This window comes from Squalius cephalus, assembly GCF_949319135.1.
Source record: "Squalius cephalus genome assembly, chromosome: 3".
In the NCBI taxonomy this organism is placed as follows: Eukaryota; Metazoa; Chordata; class Actinopteri; order Cypriniformes; family Leuciscidae; genus Squalius; species Squalius cephalus.
In genome coordinates this window covers 2,959,265-2,975,888 of record NC_137124.1, presented here as the reverse complement: position 1 = coordinate 2,975,888, position 16,624 = coordinate 2,959,265, and the positions used below count along the sequence as shown (strand labels likewise).

At 39.7% G+C, this 16,624-nt stretch overlaps 1 protein-coding gene and 1 long non-coding RNA gene across 2 annotated transcripts; both read right to left on the bottom strand.

Annotated features, from left to right (window-relative positions):
• Positions 1 to 5,016: 5,016 nt before the first annotated feature.
• LOC307156561 lies at positions 5,017 to 6,616 on the bottom strand. Its single transcript, XR_013820735.1, has 3 exons — positions 6,337 to 6,616; positions 6,120 to 6,239; positions 5,017 to 5,082 (listed from the first exon to the last, which is right to left on the bottom strand). It is a non-coding gene; the product is annotated as an uncharacterized lncRNA (long non-coding RNA).
• A 3,149-nt stretch (positions 6,617 to 9,765) lies between these two features.
• LOC307155328 (uncharacterized protein) lies at positions 9,766 to 16,129 on the bottom strand. The gene is made up of 10 exons (XM_079865925.1): positions 15,901 to 16,129; positions 15,231 to 15,725; positions 15,071 to 15,140; positions 14,865 to 14,965; positions 14,303 to 14,386; positions 14,026 to 14,087; positions 13,859 to 13,945; positions 13,710 to 13,764; positions 11,153 to 11,341; positions 9,766 to 11,024 (listed from the first exon to the last, which is right to left on the bottom strand). Exons 2-10 carry the CDS (start codon positions 15,354 to 15,356, stop codon positions 10,152 to 10,154), a joined length of 1,647 nt encoding a protein of 548 aa, XP_079722051.1. The 5' UTR covers positions 15,357 to 15,725; positions 15,901 to 16,129; the 3' UTR covers positions 9,766 to 10,151.
• Positions 16,130 to 16,624: the final 495 nt, after the last annotated feature.

Below are 16,624 nucleotides of genomic sequence, written 5' to 3'. Positions count from 1 at the left end.
ATCAGAAAGCACCACATTTACGTTTTTTTTTTTTTTTTTGTAAAGATAAAAAAGATACTCTACTGACACAGACCTTGCGGGTACTACATTACGACAACAAAAGCACTTGAACACAACACACTGGTAAATACCAGTTCACAAGTGGAAAATATCATCTTTTCCATAGCACGTGAAGGCAGCATCAAGTTCGAACGTCAACGGTCACCGTGCACGGTTAGAATTGACCCTTCGCAAAACCACGCCCCGAACACGCAGATTGGCTACTGACCAATGTTAGTCTTATATTGAACTCTACATTGTTAGAAAGAACGTGTTAGAAATTCCATGGGACTACCGCTCCTTTCCAGCTTCATGGATTTGCGCTCTGGCCTGAGCAGGAATGGATGGACATGATGCGCTACGTTCAAACCTCGAAGTGTTGGGGAGGAGGTTTCATTTATCCATGTATTAGCTAGCTAACATCGTTAGTTCTTCTTGAAGTTGTAACATTTTTCAACTTTAAGAGAAGATGTTGATCAACAGTGCAGGTAGGGGAGTTTTTATATAGCATATATTTGCACTGTGATTGATGTAGTTAATTGTAGCCGATTAAGTAATTTTCAGATCAATAAAAAAAAATTGGCTTCGTGTGTGTGTGTGTGTGTGTGCGCGCGCGCGCGCGCGTGCGTTTGCATGCGAGAGAGAGGGCCTGCGTGCCATCTTATAGTTTTTAACATAGTTTGGATTTTAGTGTGGGTTTTTTTTTTTTTTTGTGGCATACATAATGACAGTATTTGTCTGGCCTACGCTATGCCCATTTTTGATGCGCCGTTATTCAATATTTTTCCCGTCCTGCTGTAATGTTTTTTCATCTGATCTTTTGTCCCCACCACTTTTCAACACAAACTGACGCCCCTGGGGTCAGAGATTCTTTATCCTGTTAGTGTCTTCGATTAACCCCCAGTCTTTATTTATTTATTATTTTTCTTTCTTTCTTTTAAATACCTTCATGTTTGGAAGGTATTTATTACTGAATGTGGTGTTTTTCAGTGTGAGAAGATTTTATGTAATCTTTTTTTTTTTTTTTTTTTTTTTTTTTATGGTCAGAACCGTCTCAGTCCTCTTTGTGAAGAATGAACCTGTGTTGTCTAAGTATATTGGGTGAAAGTCCAGAGGTGGCTTAGTTGGCTACATTGAAAATCTTATTAGAGTTTATTTAATGTGAACTTCCTTGCTGTTTAGCTTTGCTCTTGTCCCCCACTCTGCCACACCAGTGTATGATTTCAAATTCAAAGTCAAACTTTTATTAGTTTGTACTTGGTTGCGTTTTTTTTTTCTCTCTCTTCAAATTCTGATATGCTGAAGTGGCACATTTCTTTCTGGTTATAATTATTCCAAGACCACATCTGAATTTAAAGGGATACTTCACCTCTGGGAAGGTGAATGTGTATTTAAAATAGGTCATTTAAGTAGAAGAAATGTGAAGAAATTTTTGAATTTGGAGCTTTCTAGACTGAGAAAAGCCAGAAAATGTATTTTTGACATGTGGATAAAAGACAACAACTCCCAGAATGCACTTGCTTCGCCGCCTTAGGAGGCCACGCCTACCGGTAAGGGAGAGCACTCAGCGCAGTTGAAAACAACAAGGCTAGCCTACGTGATGAGTTTGCCAGGGATTTAGAGTTCGCCCAAAATGTTTTTTCGCCCAAATGGCTTTTGCCGTTCTCCAGTCGTCATTCATCATGTTTACTGTGGCGAGCTGGACGAGGCTGAGGGCCGCGGGAGACCGGCGCGAGGCCGGTGGCGTCATTACTGTGACGCGCCGGGTCTCGCATCTCTCACGGGGGAGCGGGAATTTTCTTAGCAATGGTAAAACGCACATCAACCGATCACTTGTTTAGCGTTCATGTAAACACTACATTCAGATTCACCAATCGGAATTAATTTAGTTAGATTGAAACAAAAGGTGTGCATGTAAACAATGAATTGCGAAGGCAGAAAGCAAAAGCCGAATCCCGGACATTTTGAACGATCTCGCCCGCCGGACAAGTCCGGGAAAAGGAGGATGGTAACCCCTACTTACTCAGCTTTCTCCTACTTACTCAGCTTTCTCCATAGAACAAGAGCCTGCTATCTTAGCTTCCAAAGAAAGACGGCTGATACTGTGTACATTCTGTGAGTGAGATCCCACCCTGTATGGGCGGGTTGAAAACATGCGGGACAACGCCATCTACTGGCTGTAGTCTTTAGCCTCTGGCCAGAAAATCCTCCGATGACGCAAAATGACGATTTTTGCGTCATCTGAGGATTTTTTCCAGACAAAAAATACATAAATCTCTCCTCTCAGGGGGATATGAGGGGGGGAAGCATGGTAATTCGAAAATACTACAAGTTTTCTACTAATACAAAGCTTAATGCTAAATCCTGAAGTATCCCTTTAAAAGGAACCCCGACTTGTGCGGCATGTTGGCCTTATAAGTTTAACGTTGGCGTCAGCTATAAAAAGGTGGTACAAAAACACTTCAAATGGTTTTATTTTTATTAAAAAAAGACGAAAATCCGTTCACTCGTAGGCCGCCATAGTTATTTACGTCTCAATGCATTCTGGGTAGTGACGTGTAAAGGTTGCTTACTGTCAATGGATTGCAGCAGTACCGGCTAGCTAGCTAAGTTTTGACAGTAGCGACTAGCGAGATGAACACGTCTGCCGTTCAGCCTTTTCAGTTTGAACCCGAGCTCACCGTAGGCTTAAATCAGGAGAATAGCGCGGAAGACGATAGGCCTGAAGATTATCAGAGAGTTGAGGAAGCGAGAGTGGGGCAAAACAGATGGTGTCTGTGCGGCAACTGCTTGCCAATGCCAAGCGAGAACGAGAGCGTTTGCTGTAAAGAGCTTCACTTTTTGTCAGCAGCTGTCCAGGGTAGGCTAAGTATAGGCAAAGAGTATAGAAGCCCAGGCTAGATCAGACAATCGTACTATCAGTATAAATAATTTAATAAGTCTTACCGCCCGCGTTTGCTTTATTTTCCCCAAGCAGTCACTATGTTGAACGCGCAAAAATACCCTCTCCCCACTGAACAAAGTCAACACTGTTTTGCTCATCTACGTCATGTACATTTAAAATCTTACAATTACGATATTGTTATTAAAAATTACAATTGCACTGAATTGCCTTGCACTACATATTTAAAAACTTAAAGGAATAGTTCACTTTTAAAATGAAAATTCTGTCATCATATACTCACCCTCATGTTGTTTCAAACCTGTATGAATTTCTTTCTTCTGCTGAACAGAAAAGAAGATATTTAGAAGATTATCAGTAACCAGACAGTTTCTGGTACCATTGACTTCCATAGTATATTTTTTTCCTACTATGGAAGTCAATTGGACCCAAAAACTGTCTGGTTACTGATAATCTTCTAAATATCTTCTTTTCTGTTCAGCAGAAGAAAGAAATTCATACAGGTTTAAAACAACATGAGGGTGAGTATATGATGACAGAATTTTCATTTTAAAAGTGAACTTCTCATTTAAATCTCAAGACTATACTGATATGCACTATTCCTTCCCTCTCCAATTGTTATTGAATATTTGGTTACACTTTATTTTAAGGTGTCATTGTTACAGTGTAATTAAACATTTAAGTACTGAGTAATATTAAGTAACTACATGTACTTACTATAGGGTTATAGGATTAGGATTTGGTTGAGGGTTAGTTGCATGTAATTATGCATAATTTACTGTTATTACTATGGTAAGTAGGCTACATGTAACATATGTAACAAGGACACTATAAGTGTTACCGTATCTTTTTTTTTTTTTTTGGTACATTTCTAAATTTTATATTATTGTTATAGTGCATACTTCATTTTTTTCATTATTATATTTCATACTGACCTTTATGTTTTTATTCTTTATATGTTAAGTGAGTGTTGCACTTTTAGAGCAAATATTACCAGAGTCAAATTCCTTGTTTGTTTGCACAAACCTGGCCAATAAAGCTGATTGTGATTCTGATGAAAACAAAGTAAAATGCTATAACAACATGCTTTGATTGTATTTACAGATACTCCGTGTATCACAGCACATGAAAACTTTAATGCAGTTTGCCTCAATAAAGATGTTTTATGGGCGGCCCTCGTCAGCCTCCATGACCGGCATAGTGCTGGTCTACCAAATCGTAACCAGGTCACTAATAGGCAAGTCAAACGTGAACATGGTTATCTGAGTATGCCTACATAGTAGCCTACCTACACTGTAGCCTACAAATAGTGGAAAAAAAGTTAACTGGACTATGCGCTTTCAGTGAAGGCTTCAGTTGTTTTATTGGTTAAGACAAGCAGCTTAAATCATTATTTCATAACGTAATAGTATAATTGTTTTCAAAATTCTGCCTTTTAGGTCTTACAGATATGCTTTATATCGTCAGTTTACATGGTGGATGCATGGCTGGCTAGGGAGAAGAGTCCGCAGAGTCATTCCATCATGTGCTGTTAACAAAATAAGAAACGTCTACTCTGAACCAAGTGGAATCTATACAGGGTTTGAATATGAAGACAATGATCGTGCAGAAGTAGATGAGGCATGGAGAGATTTTAATAACATTTAGCTGGATAGTTGACATTTGAAGGCATTTTGGCAAGAGCACAAGCTATGCTTGCAACAAAATAGGGTATCATACCAAATGTTTATGGTTTAAATATAAATGTTGCATGTACTCCAATATTAAATGTTTGTTTGAAGTACTACATGTGCTTGACTAGAATACAAAATTAAAGATATTGTACATTTGAACTATGCTGGTGTGTACGTCATGTGTTCGTAATGATGCAGCTACTTGAAACGTGAAAACTGCTGTGTTTGAAAAATGATCTGTGATCTGGATAGTCTGTCTTGTGGAGCCATGACGTGTGTTGGATTAACTCTCATGCCCATGACTTGTTTTGAATCTAACACAGAGGAGAGAACATCTGCAATCATAGCTGTCATGTAGCTATAGTCCTTTTCAACAGGCACTGGTCTTGCTCTGAATGCCTTGTGGACTTTGCTCCATGTGATTTTGAACTTGGGTTCTCCAACACTCTCCCCATCTTGAAAAACAGCCTGTTCAAAAACAGAAAAATGGAAAATAGATACAAGGTGATAGGAACAGTTTGATGTGCAATATCCAGTGTCACTATGGCTGCGTTTACACTTGGCATTAACATGCGATCACCGTGATCCGATCATTAGCCAATCAGGACACAGTGCGTTTACATTTGATCATATAAAGTAGCCTCTGTATCTGGATAACGATCGGATTTCTGTTTCCTGACTAATATTTAAAGGGATACTCCACCGTTTTTTCATATTAAACTATGTTATTCCCTTAATCGCTCAGGTGCACGCCGACACTTTGATAGCACTTAGCTTAGCCCAGTATATTCAATGGAATCTAACAGCAATGAATTTAGAAGTGACCAAACACATCAACGTATTTCCTATTTAAAAACAAAAGGATAACTATAATGTATGGTGGAATAGCACTTTTGGGAGTACTTCGACTCTGCGCAGTAAAAAGTCATGCCTGATCCTGAAGTGAGAGGAAGAGGATCAGGCGTGACTTTTTACTGCGCCGAGTTGAAGTACTCGCAAAAGTGCTATTCCACCATACATTATAGTTATCCTTTTTAACCCGCTTAGAAAAGTGTCGCGTTTTATTTTGTGTCACCATACTTGATCGTATAACTACTCGTGTAACTGTTTTTAAATAGGAAAAACGTTGATGTGTTTGGTCACTTCTAAATTCATTGCTGTTAGATACCACTGAATATACTGGGCTAAGCTAAGTGCTATCAAAGTTTCGGCGCGCGCTAGAGCGATTAAGTGCACACACTGAGATGAGAGAGGTATGTATCAACTCGTCTTAGTTAAGGGAATAACAGTTTAATATGAAAAAACGGTGGAGTATCCCTTTAAATATTAGTCAGGAAACAGAAATCCGATCGTTATCCAGATACAGAGGCTACTTTATATGATCAAATGTAAACACACCGTGTCCTGATTGGCTAATGATCGGATCACGGTGATCCCATGTTAATGCCAAGTGTAAACGCAGCCATAGTGCTTGCAAATGATAGGATTTATTACAGTTCACACACCTGTTCCCTGTTCACATTGTTGTTATGATCCAGAGCAGCAAGCATGGAGGCATGGATCATCACATCATATCCAAAATGTGTTCTCTTTGGGAGGTATTTCAGGTACATGGAGTGATACACCTGAAACAAATTTGAATTTGAAATTAAACTATTAAAATATGTGAGTCACATCATAATGAATGGCAAATTTATTAAATATGTCTGTATTTGATCATACCTCTAGTTTTGTTGTGTGGATGCACTTTGTCAGATGATCCAGGTCTTTCAAAAGCCGCTTGTGTTTCACAACCTTCACAAGTGCGTTGTGGGCTTCAGATCCTGGCTTTAACCAAAGCTTTCTTCTCTGGTTCGTCTCATCAAGGGGCTCATGAGCACATTGGTGATAGTGCCTGTTCCCTGGCCAGTCGTGTCGGTTGGTAACATGGTGTATTACAGATATCCACTTCTCTTTCAACACTTCGGCATTACCCTCACAGGTTTGTGCACTCCACCAGAAATGATTTATAATGGATGGAATCCACTGTCCCAGGCCTACACATTCCCTTCTCTTAGCTTCAGTTGCCAATTTTTTGGACACTCCTTTTGCCACATGCCAAGGGTCAAATTCATGGTGTTTTTCTGGATTACTGACCCTCATTTCTTTGATGATTTGTGGATGTCTGTCAGTAGAGATGGTTGAGACCTTCACTCCATTTTCTTCTATGGTTTTGAGAGCATCTTTAAAACCTTTGATTTCCATGGTATTAGAGCTCGAAACTTGGGTGCAGCTTATTACCTTGAAGTCCACAACCTTTTCACTCTGTGCATCTAAAAAAGTGTATGTACAGTATTTTGCTGAGTGCCCCGGAGAGTCACACCGGCCATCTCCACAGAGTTCAACAACTTCTTGCGATTTCATGTTAGTTAACACTATACTCTGCTCTTTAATCCACATTTTTTCAATGACAGGAAACACAAACTTCTTCCTCAGTGATGTGTACGTGTCTTCACTTATTGTTTTGAGGTTCATGTTACTACAGAAACGCTCAAATTTAGCAAAATGGATGCCACTGAAGAAAACTGATGCTGTTAAAAGCAGGTTTCCTGTCCCTTTAGTCCCGCTCAGAGTAGGCTGAGACTGCCATCTGTAACTACAGCTGTTAGCACATGTGAGCTCTAGTGTCAACTGTGATCCTTCATTTTTTAGCTCTTTCACTTCTTCCTGGACAATCAGGGAGCCACACTTTAAACAACGCTGAAGCAATTGGTTTAACTGTTCCTCAAAAACTAGAAAAAGCCTATTTTCTTTATGTGTGTTAGTTGAAGCTTGTGATCCCTGGGTGCTTTGAGAAAACTCAGATGAACTTGCAATGTATTCCGGATCACAGTGACTGTACTGTGGTTGACTCTGTTCACTAAGTTCATCATCTGAGAGGAACAGATCCTGTGAGTTATCAACGTCATCCTCCTGTACTAGGGCTGTGTTGAAAAAATCGATTCACCGATTCTGAATCGATTTTCATATTAATTTCTAAAGATCGATCCGTAACTCAGAGGATCGATTTTCCCCGTGAACTTTAACTTTCCGCGTCCTTGAATTCACGCATGCGCGCGAGGTGGAAGGACATTAAAACAACGTCAGTAACGTTAAGCAAGCGGTTGCTTTGAAAACTCCAGAAACGCTCAAAGCTCCGATCTGGCCACAGTCTATGGATCTGGCACCATTTCGGGTTCAGAATCAGAAGCAATGCAGAGAACGAGCTTGACAAAAGCAATGGTTTTCTAAAGGTTTTGTAAGTTCAAATTTTATTTACATTCTGATAGAAATGTGCGGTTGGCGGTTACAGCCGCGGACTCCGCGGATAAACCGTGGATCGGGCGGATGACGTGACGAAAAATTATATTTTCGGATGGGTGGCGGGCGGTTAACCAATCATATAAAAAATATATGCATACATTAAGCGGATGGCGGGCGGGTGCTGTTTTGAAAATTGGTCAAAAACGTTGGTGCGGACGGATGAGTTTTGTGATGCGGTTGAAATAATAGCCCATCGCGCATCTCTACTGTGTAATGTTGTCTGTTTACTGTGAAGCCAGTAACCAACAATCTGTTTACATTTGCACTGGCTTAGAACAAATGTGTTCTAAATGTTGATCATTAAAATAAAAAATAAAGGTGCATTTGCATCTGAACTGTAGGAGCTTTTTGGAAAATTCTTAATGTCATTTTTAATAATACATCAGGTTCGCGTCTAAATAATCGGTCTACTGCTGCTGATATAAGTTACCTCTGCGTCCTCGGTCGTCTACACCAGTGCAAGTTTGTGAAAGCAGTTGTATCAACACTCTGGAAGGGGGATTGTTCTTTACAACCACCAATATTCCATTAATTTGCAGTTTAATGTCTATAATAATAGTATCAATATGTTGCATAACTAGTACAGTCATGTAATTCAGGTAACAGCTGGAAAAAATTGCTTTTTTCAAAAACTATTATCTAAATCTCGAAGATCGGATCGAATCGGATCGAATCGAATCGAATCGAATAATGATAATCGATTCAAGATCTTGAGAATCGGAATCGAATCGATTCTTGAAATTTGAATCGAAACCCAGCCCTATCCTGTACAGGTTTGCCCAACTCAATTTCATGTTTACCTGTGTAAGTATGGTCCTTTTTTACCGAGTAGTCCACATCAGCTGACCACTGTAACGTTACCGCTGCATCCGACTTGTAAACATCCGTCTGCGTTGCTGCATCGGTCATACTTGGAGAACACTGTAGGCCTACAGTTACGAATTTATTAACAGCATCTGGTGGATTGTCGGTTACCTCCATGATCGGCGTAGTGTCCGATGATTCCTCTTCCGCGACGAAAGGAGCGGGTTGTTTACATCTTAGCAGGAGAGTGTCCAGAGTCTCTTGCCTTTGACGCTTGTTAGCGCGGCTTTCACTCGCTACACGCGGACGTTTATGCTCCTTGTGGGGGAAAATTGAAGGCACGGCATTTGGTTTTAGCCTTCGCTTGTAACCAGCTGCACCTGTGAACTCTTTTAGCCGACTAAATGCCTCAAATGCATCAGGGCTGAAGTGGCGGGAACACAGCCGTGGGTCTTTAGGGAGTTGTACTCGTCCACAAGCAACTTCCCACTCTTTTCGTATTCTTTTCTCCTTTGGAAAGCAGTGGAGGCTTACATCACTCCCCTTATTTCCTTTGGATTGGAAATTGCAACCAAACGCTGCGCAATGTGGCATTATATTAACGTTTACGATGTAGCTACAGTTTACAGCGCCATTAGCTCGCCTCTCTCTGAACTGAACGCAACCAATACACGTCATCGACCCAGAATGCACTGCGCGCGCAAAAATAATGGCTGCCTCCGTAGCTCAAATTCTGTAAAACACTTTGAGGATTTTTTAAATAACGAAAATATTTTATGTATTTATAACTATGTATTTTGTAGGAGAGAGCAATTGTAGCATATTTAGGCCTATGTGTCTTAATAATCGGGGTTCCTTTTAAGTTTTTATTCATCGATCGCCAGTGTCTGTCTTACACTAAAATCTTGTCAGACCTGCTCATTAAAGAAGCCTAAAGACACATTACAATGGGTTTGATAGGCCAATCAGGTTTCACTCTGTTAATCCTCAATCAAAACAACACATCAATGTTCACATTTACGTGTTTATTTCAGTTCAAGTGCATTATACAAACACAGTAAAGAAACATTACATTTATCAGCTATACTCACAAAGACAGGAAAAGTTTTTTGCTTACATTTTCAAAACATCATGTAAATAAAGGCCACGTCCCGATGTACATTCTTGACATAATTAATTAGGAGTGAAAATGCTCAGTTTTTGCTTCCTAAATTTTCTTTGAGCATTATCCTAACCAGTGATATTGGTTTAGTGACTTCATTATGAAAACCCGAATATGGACCATTACCTAACCTTTGCTACTACTATAATCAATACATATCTCTACGATGAAAGAATATACTGAACATTACAAACTGCCAGCTCTGATAATTATTAGTTAGAAGTGTTTCTCAGTTTGGGTGCATTGCGTCTCGTAGTGTATCCAGGATTGCTTGAAGCTCCTCTGTTGTCTCCTTTATTTCTGTGACAAATGTCATGGTCTCAGACTTCAGCTCTTCTGCTTGTTGAGTGTCTGTGGGCAGCAGATCTGCTGTGTCGCTGTTATCTGATGTCTTCTCAGTCGACCCAGTGGTTTGGTTGCTTATGGATCTTGATTCTCGTTGACTCTCTCTTAAAGCGTAATCTTGGCGGAGTTTGTGGATTTCTCTGGAGTCGAGAAAAACAAAGAAGACGTCAACAGCTACAAAAAGTGCAGATAAAACTCCTGAAGCTGTTTCAGCCACACAGACGACTCTCGCAGCCTGAGCTGCAACTTTCCCAACATTTACAACTTCAATTAACCGGAGAAGCTCTGGAATTCCTCCCAGTCCTCGTCCAAGTCGAGCTCCAGCACTCGTTCCAGCTTGTGCATTGGGAAACAACCTATTGCTTGTGGAAAACTCTTTTTCTAAAGTTTCCACTGCTATTTGGATGTTTTGGATACAGCAAATTGTGGAGGTAATTTTTTCTTGGAACTCTGTTATCATCATTTTGATCTTTTGTCGGTTTGTTTGCTGGTTAACCATGTTTGTTATGTTGCTCACACCAGATGTTACTCCACCAGCTACAGCTACACCGACTCCCACTCCTGTTACTCTCAGAGAAGCTCCAAGAGTGAACGGAGCCAGAATAAGCCCAACTACAGATGTGATTCCTCCAGCCAATCCCACTACACCTCCTGTCAGACTGCTGACGGTTGTGTTGAAGTGGACCATCTCCAAACCATCTGCCAACTCTCTCAGTACATCTAGAGTCTTGTAAAGGTCTCCAATAGTTTGTATGCTCTGAAAAAATATATATAATCCCAGTTCATTTTGGTTAAAATTCATGCCAATTTCCAAAACATTGTTACTTTATCATTTCATAAAACCTGTTTTTGTATAGTAAAATGTAAAAATAAAATCTAACTCACCATTTTATGAAGGTGTTGAATGATGAAAGGCCTGGTCAGGATTTCACTGACAGACGGGCGGTTCGCTGGATCGGTCTGAAGTGTGTCGGTCTGAAGCTGACGAAGGTCCTCAGAGAAGGTCTCAGGAAGACATTCATAGGAGGAGGTGAGTATCTTTGTAATAATCTCAACTGTGCTTCTTGCTGTAAACTAAATGGAATTAAAATATTAACCAGTTAACCAGTTGCAATCGTGAAAATTACAACATACAACTTTTACGCCAATTGAGACAAAACAACCTATACTTTTGAACCAACACAATTTCAAATCAATAATCCCTGCTAAACCACAATCTAACCCGAACCCCAATGCTGAGGTTTGAAATATGCTTTATAGCATTGAAACTGCAATATGAACACAACATGTGCAGAACAAAATTTAGAACAAAAACCTTTTCCATATACTGTAGGTCTACATATAAAGTGACTAAACACAAAAGTTCTCCATTGGATTTGTGTGCTATTGTATTAGTTTCTATAAATCATGTGAAGCCATTCAATAGCTTTCAAATTAATATCTGCCGTATATTAGATGCACACCAGATGAGACAAGTACTGTGTACTAAAATTTTTAAACGTATCATAAATTGGATTATTATATATCTTATTATATTGTATAAATTATTGATACATTATACAGAATATATAATTCAGATATGTTCACTTAGGGTAATTGTTTATTTTTATAAACAATATTTTGGTTAATAAACCAGCTAAAATAATTGCATTTATTGTATTGGTTTGAAAATGTGATGAAAGGTTGATTGATTTGTCTCAATAAGAGTAAAGACCCATTCACACCAAGGACGATAACTATAAAGATATATATATATACAACATATATATAGTTTTAAATATAAAATAATAACAGATAACAACACAGAGAAACAATATCAGCCTGTCATCTTCGAGTATTCAAAAAATGAGCCAATGGACATGTTTTGGAAAAACATTTTTTTGGAAAAACAGCCTTTTTCAGAGGCTCCTGCCGCCAAACCCTCAGCCCGTGTACAGACCCTTCGTTTCTCCGGGCCGGAGTGCCCCTAGAACAAGTGTCCAGGTATTCTGTGGTCTCCACAGATGCCTCCAACACTGGCTGGGGGGGCATGTACAACGGGCATGCAGTAGTGGGGGTCTGGGCGGGCCCCCGACTGCATTGGTGTATCAACTGCCTTGAGTTGCTAGCAGTACATCTTGCTCTGAGACGCCTCAAAACGCCGCTGCTCAACAAGCATGTACTGGTCCGTATGGACAACAATGCGACCGTTGCGTACATCATCAAGGTGGTCTATGCTCCCGTCGCAGACACTGTGCAAAGTCAGGGAGGAAGGTGAGCAGGTCTTGCTAGTTTTCCCTTAACCGGACCTGGTTCCCCAAACTGATGCTCCTCTCGACAGCCCCTCCCTGGCCCATTCCTCTGAGGGAGGACCTTATCTCTCAGGGACGGGGCACCTTATGGCACCCACATCCAGACCTCTAATGAAACTCCATGTCTGCTCCCTGGACGGGACGCGGAGGTTCTAGGTGATTTACCACAAGCTGTCGTAGACACCATCACTTCGGCGAGAGCACCCTCTATGGCATATCAATCCCAAGAAGCACCATGCCCCCCCGGGTTGCGAGCCCACTCCACTCGGAGTGAAGCTCCTTCCTGGGCACTGGCACATGGTGCCTCGCAGATATCTGACAGATATTTGTAGAGCTGCGGGCTGGGCGACACCAAACATGTTCGCTATATTCTATACCCTATGTGTCGAGCTAGTAGCTTTCTGTGTGCTCTCATCACAAAGAAGCCAGTCAACACCGTAGCCCCGCTCGAAGAGTCGGCTTGCTGCGCCATTCCCCTCCCATGGACTGGATACGTGCGCTATTCTTGCTCCTGTAGAGTTCCTCTTTAGCCGAACCCTGTTGAGTTTCTCCAAACTCCCTTTCCACCGAAAGGGCGCGCTTTCTCAGTTATCCAAGTCTGTCTGAGTGGGTCAGTTACGTATGTAACCCTTGTTCCTTGAAGGAGGGAACGGAGACGTAGTCCCGTCGCCACTATTGCTGGATCACCGCTGACTCCGGGCTCCACTCGGCTCCTCAGTGAAAAACAAGTGGTGCATCCGCTTCCGTATTTATACTGCGTATTTATACACGCTCTGCCCCGCAGAGATGCAAATCTCACACGCCAATGTGCATTGGCTCGTTTTTTCAATACTCGAAGATGACAGGCTCCCTAAGCGTGATCCCAATCAGTACTCTATGTCCGACTACGTCTCCGTTCCCTCCTTCAGGGAACGAGGGTTATATACGTAACCGAGACGTTATCGTTCTTAGCATGGATGGACCTTAAAATAAATGTTTTGAGTCCGAATATTGTTTAATATCTTAAAAATGTTTCCAACTGGTTAACTTGTATGAATTATCACCAATATAACAGTGTTGGAATTTTAATTTTCAATTAAATCTCTGCAATATCTTACAAACTCAGTGTGTATTTAGTTATACAAAGCGTTAAACTAAACCAAAGATCTTACAGCACACTTCAGCATGCAGAGCTCGTAGATGACACATCCCAACCTCCAGATTTCACTGTAAAAAAGCGAATTTTATAAAGGCTTTAGTTTTTGGGGTTCGGATATGGAAATATAAATAGTCAACTTTGCTAATGTAGGATGCTTATTACGATTTCTCATCATAAGGTTTGCCACTCAAATTCTCCGGTGCAACATATGAGAGATCTTCAGTTTCTGCTGTTTGTGCATCACTGGACCTGATAAAAAAATAAATATATGGTAAAGAACATTATGTTTGCACATATGGACTATTTTGCATTTGGTTTTGAAGAGTTACCATTCATTAATCTCCCCAAACTTTCCAAGACGAACGGTTCCACATGCAGTGAAAAATATGCTCTGTCATGAGAAAACACATATTTGAGAAGTTGATAAGGAAGGTGGGAATGAGTGGCTTGCAATAATATCCGTCAAATTCAAATCGATAGAGCCTCTAGATATGTTGTGACCATGTCTGAAATAAAATCAATACACGTCAATAATGAGCTCCATAATGAACATCTGTGAAACATGGAAACATTTCAGACCATATATTATCTGATTTGCATTCGTACCTTGGGCTGCAGGTTTTTATGTTGAATCTGTTGATCATGCAGGTACTTTAATGCCATGCTTATCTTCACAGTCCAGTCCAGAATCTGTAAATTGATAAAATGTCAAATCAGAAGTGTTTGCAATAGTTTTGTATTTTTTGTTATACAAGTATGGTGACACATTGTTTTTTGTTTTTTTTTCTTAATTCACATAAACAGAACATTATACATCACTATTTAGAGCATTGCAAATTGTATGGATTATTTGGATACGTTTCTTTATTAGGTTATATTAATAGATTTATATATGTATACACACTTTCATATTATTATTATTATTTTTATATTAGATTGCTACTACTGAGTTTACAAAGAGGACGAACTACCCACCTGTTGTAGGAAAAGTATTGTGGGTTATATATTTACAAGATTATTGACATCCTATTACATTTTATATGCATGAAAAGATTGATTACCATTGTTTGTTGACTCAAATGCTTTGAGTCATGGGGACAGCAGTTATTTATACAGTTTGGTATCAATAAAATATTACACGATTTAAATTTGACCCTGACAATCATACCTCATTCTCAAATGATTCTGCGGCCTCTATTTTGCGTTTGATTTTCTGAGCGAGATCTCCTCCCTCACAGTTCTCCAGTACAAGATACAAACAGTCACCATCTGAAAGAAGATTCATTTAACACTTTAATGATTTACAAATATTAAGTGAGAATAAATATACTCCTATAGCTAACAGAATATGAAGAATATTAAGTTTCTTTCAACCTCCGATGACTTCCTTGTGATGGACGATGTGTGGATGACTGAGTTGTAGGAAAGAGTTTAATACATTTTCCTAAAAACAGACAGACACATATCAGAATCTCTCTTTCCATTTAACATTTTTTTTTTTAAATTATAATGTTAACCTTTGTGTCCGTCTTACCTGGCCAACACTGAACTTTTTAATGACAAACTGATCTCCACCTTCATTTTTCACCAGGATCATCTGCTCGTCTTCACTCACTAATGTGTAGCCGGGATATTTGGTTTCTGACTGATTGTTGCCCATCTCTGAAGCTTCTGCAAAGCGAAAAGTTTGAGTAGAGAAGGATTTTATGTCTGTGTATATATAAGGACATCACACATGCTTTCTGTCACGTCTGTGTTTGGTTTTAGTTCATGTTTTCTTCTTTTCTTCTTTAAAATTTGCCATAGTCATGTTTCCTGTCATGTCATGTCATTCCCTTGTTCCTCATGTGATCATATCATGTGCTTCTTTTGCTAGCTGTGTTTGAAATCGCCCACTAATATACCCTCATTCACTATTCCCTACATTACTCATATAGTCCACTGAGTGAATGAAAACGTGTGAGTGAATTCGGACACTGACTGCGCCGGGAAATTGCCATATAACCCACATCATCGTTCAGGGAGAAAACTGGACAATATAATGCGTTTTTTTTTGCCTTTTCTAAGTGTAAAAACACTAGGGAAGCAGACTGAGGGGGAGACGAGAAGATGCCGGATAGCAGATCTATTAATAATGTCACTGATTAAATCCACTGCCTATCACTCAATAAAATAATCACACTGGGAAATGACAACAATAAAACTCCAGTTACATTGGGCCTACCTGCGAACAGTCCCAAACACTCCTGTTTCTTATTATGGCTTTATACAAAGCACAAAGAAAACAAAAATATCAGTGTGAATGCAAATAATAGTTGAATGTAGAACTTTCGTCCTGCTTGTTTCATGATTCAGGCTGATTTATACTCTTCTATTTAAATTTTGCTGCTGTGATAGTTAAGAAATCCATCTCGTCTTTTTTTGTTCTGTATTTATAAGTCACTGAACTCATTTCATTTGTGCAAGAGTGCTGATGGTTAATAATTTATAACAATCACACAAGATCGCAGAGATCCAGTTAGAAGCGTACAGGTATAGCCACACACTGGTCAATTGCGGGTACATTTACTGTACAGGACCTTAATAATTTCATACATTGCATTATTATGATTTTGTTCCTCTTTGTAAATCATCTATATTGCACAAAGTTGTCAGAAAAGAAAAACAAAAACATTTAGGCATTTGCCAACTTTTGATGGCAAATTTTCCACGAGGGAATGATTTGCTAGGAGTCGTGTGAGGTGAAGTTTTCTTAAGTAAATGGTTTGATTTGAATCTCATCATTCCATCAATATCTGTCATTCTTGCAGTTCATGTAAACATGTATCATGGTGCAGTTCCTTGTGCAGAATAAATGCGCCATAATTTGGCTCTTGGTGAGGTTTGACTTTAGACCCTGAATGAAAGTGAATGCATTCGGAGGCGTCT

Excerpts from the sequence above, each read along its gene's own strand:
- LOC307155328 (XM_079865925.1), bottom strand. The coding sequence starts at position 15,356 with ATGGGCAACAATCAGTCAGAAACCAAATATCCCGGCTACACATTAGTG. Across the intron at positions 11,342-13,709 it reads TCTGCATGCTGAAGTGTGCT|TTTACAGCAAGAAGCACAGT; the intron begins GTAAGATCTTTG and ends AATTCCATTTAG. Across the intron at positions 11,025-11,152 it reads TTCAACACCTTCATAAAATG|AGCATACAAACTATTGGAGA; the intron begins GTGAGTTAGATT and ends ATATTTTTTCAG.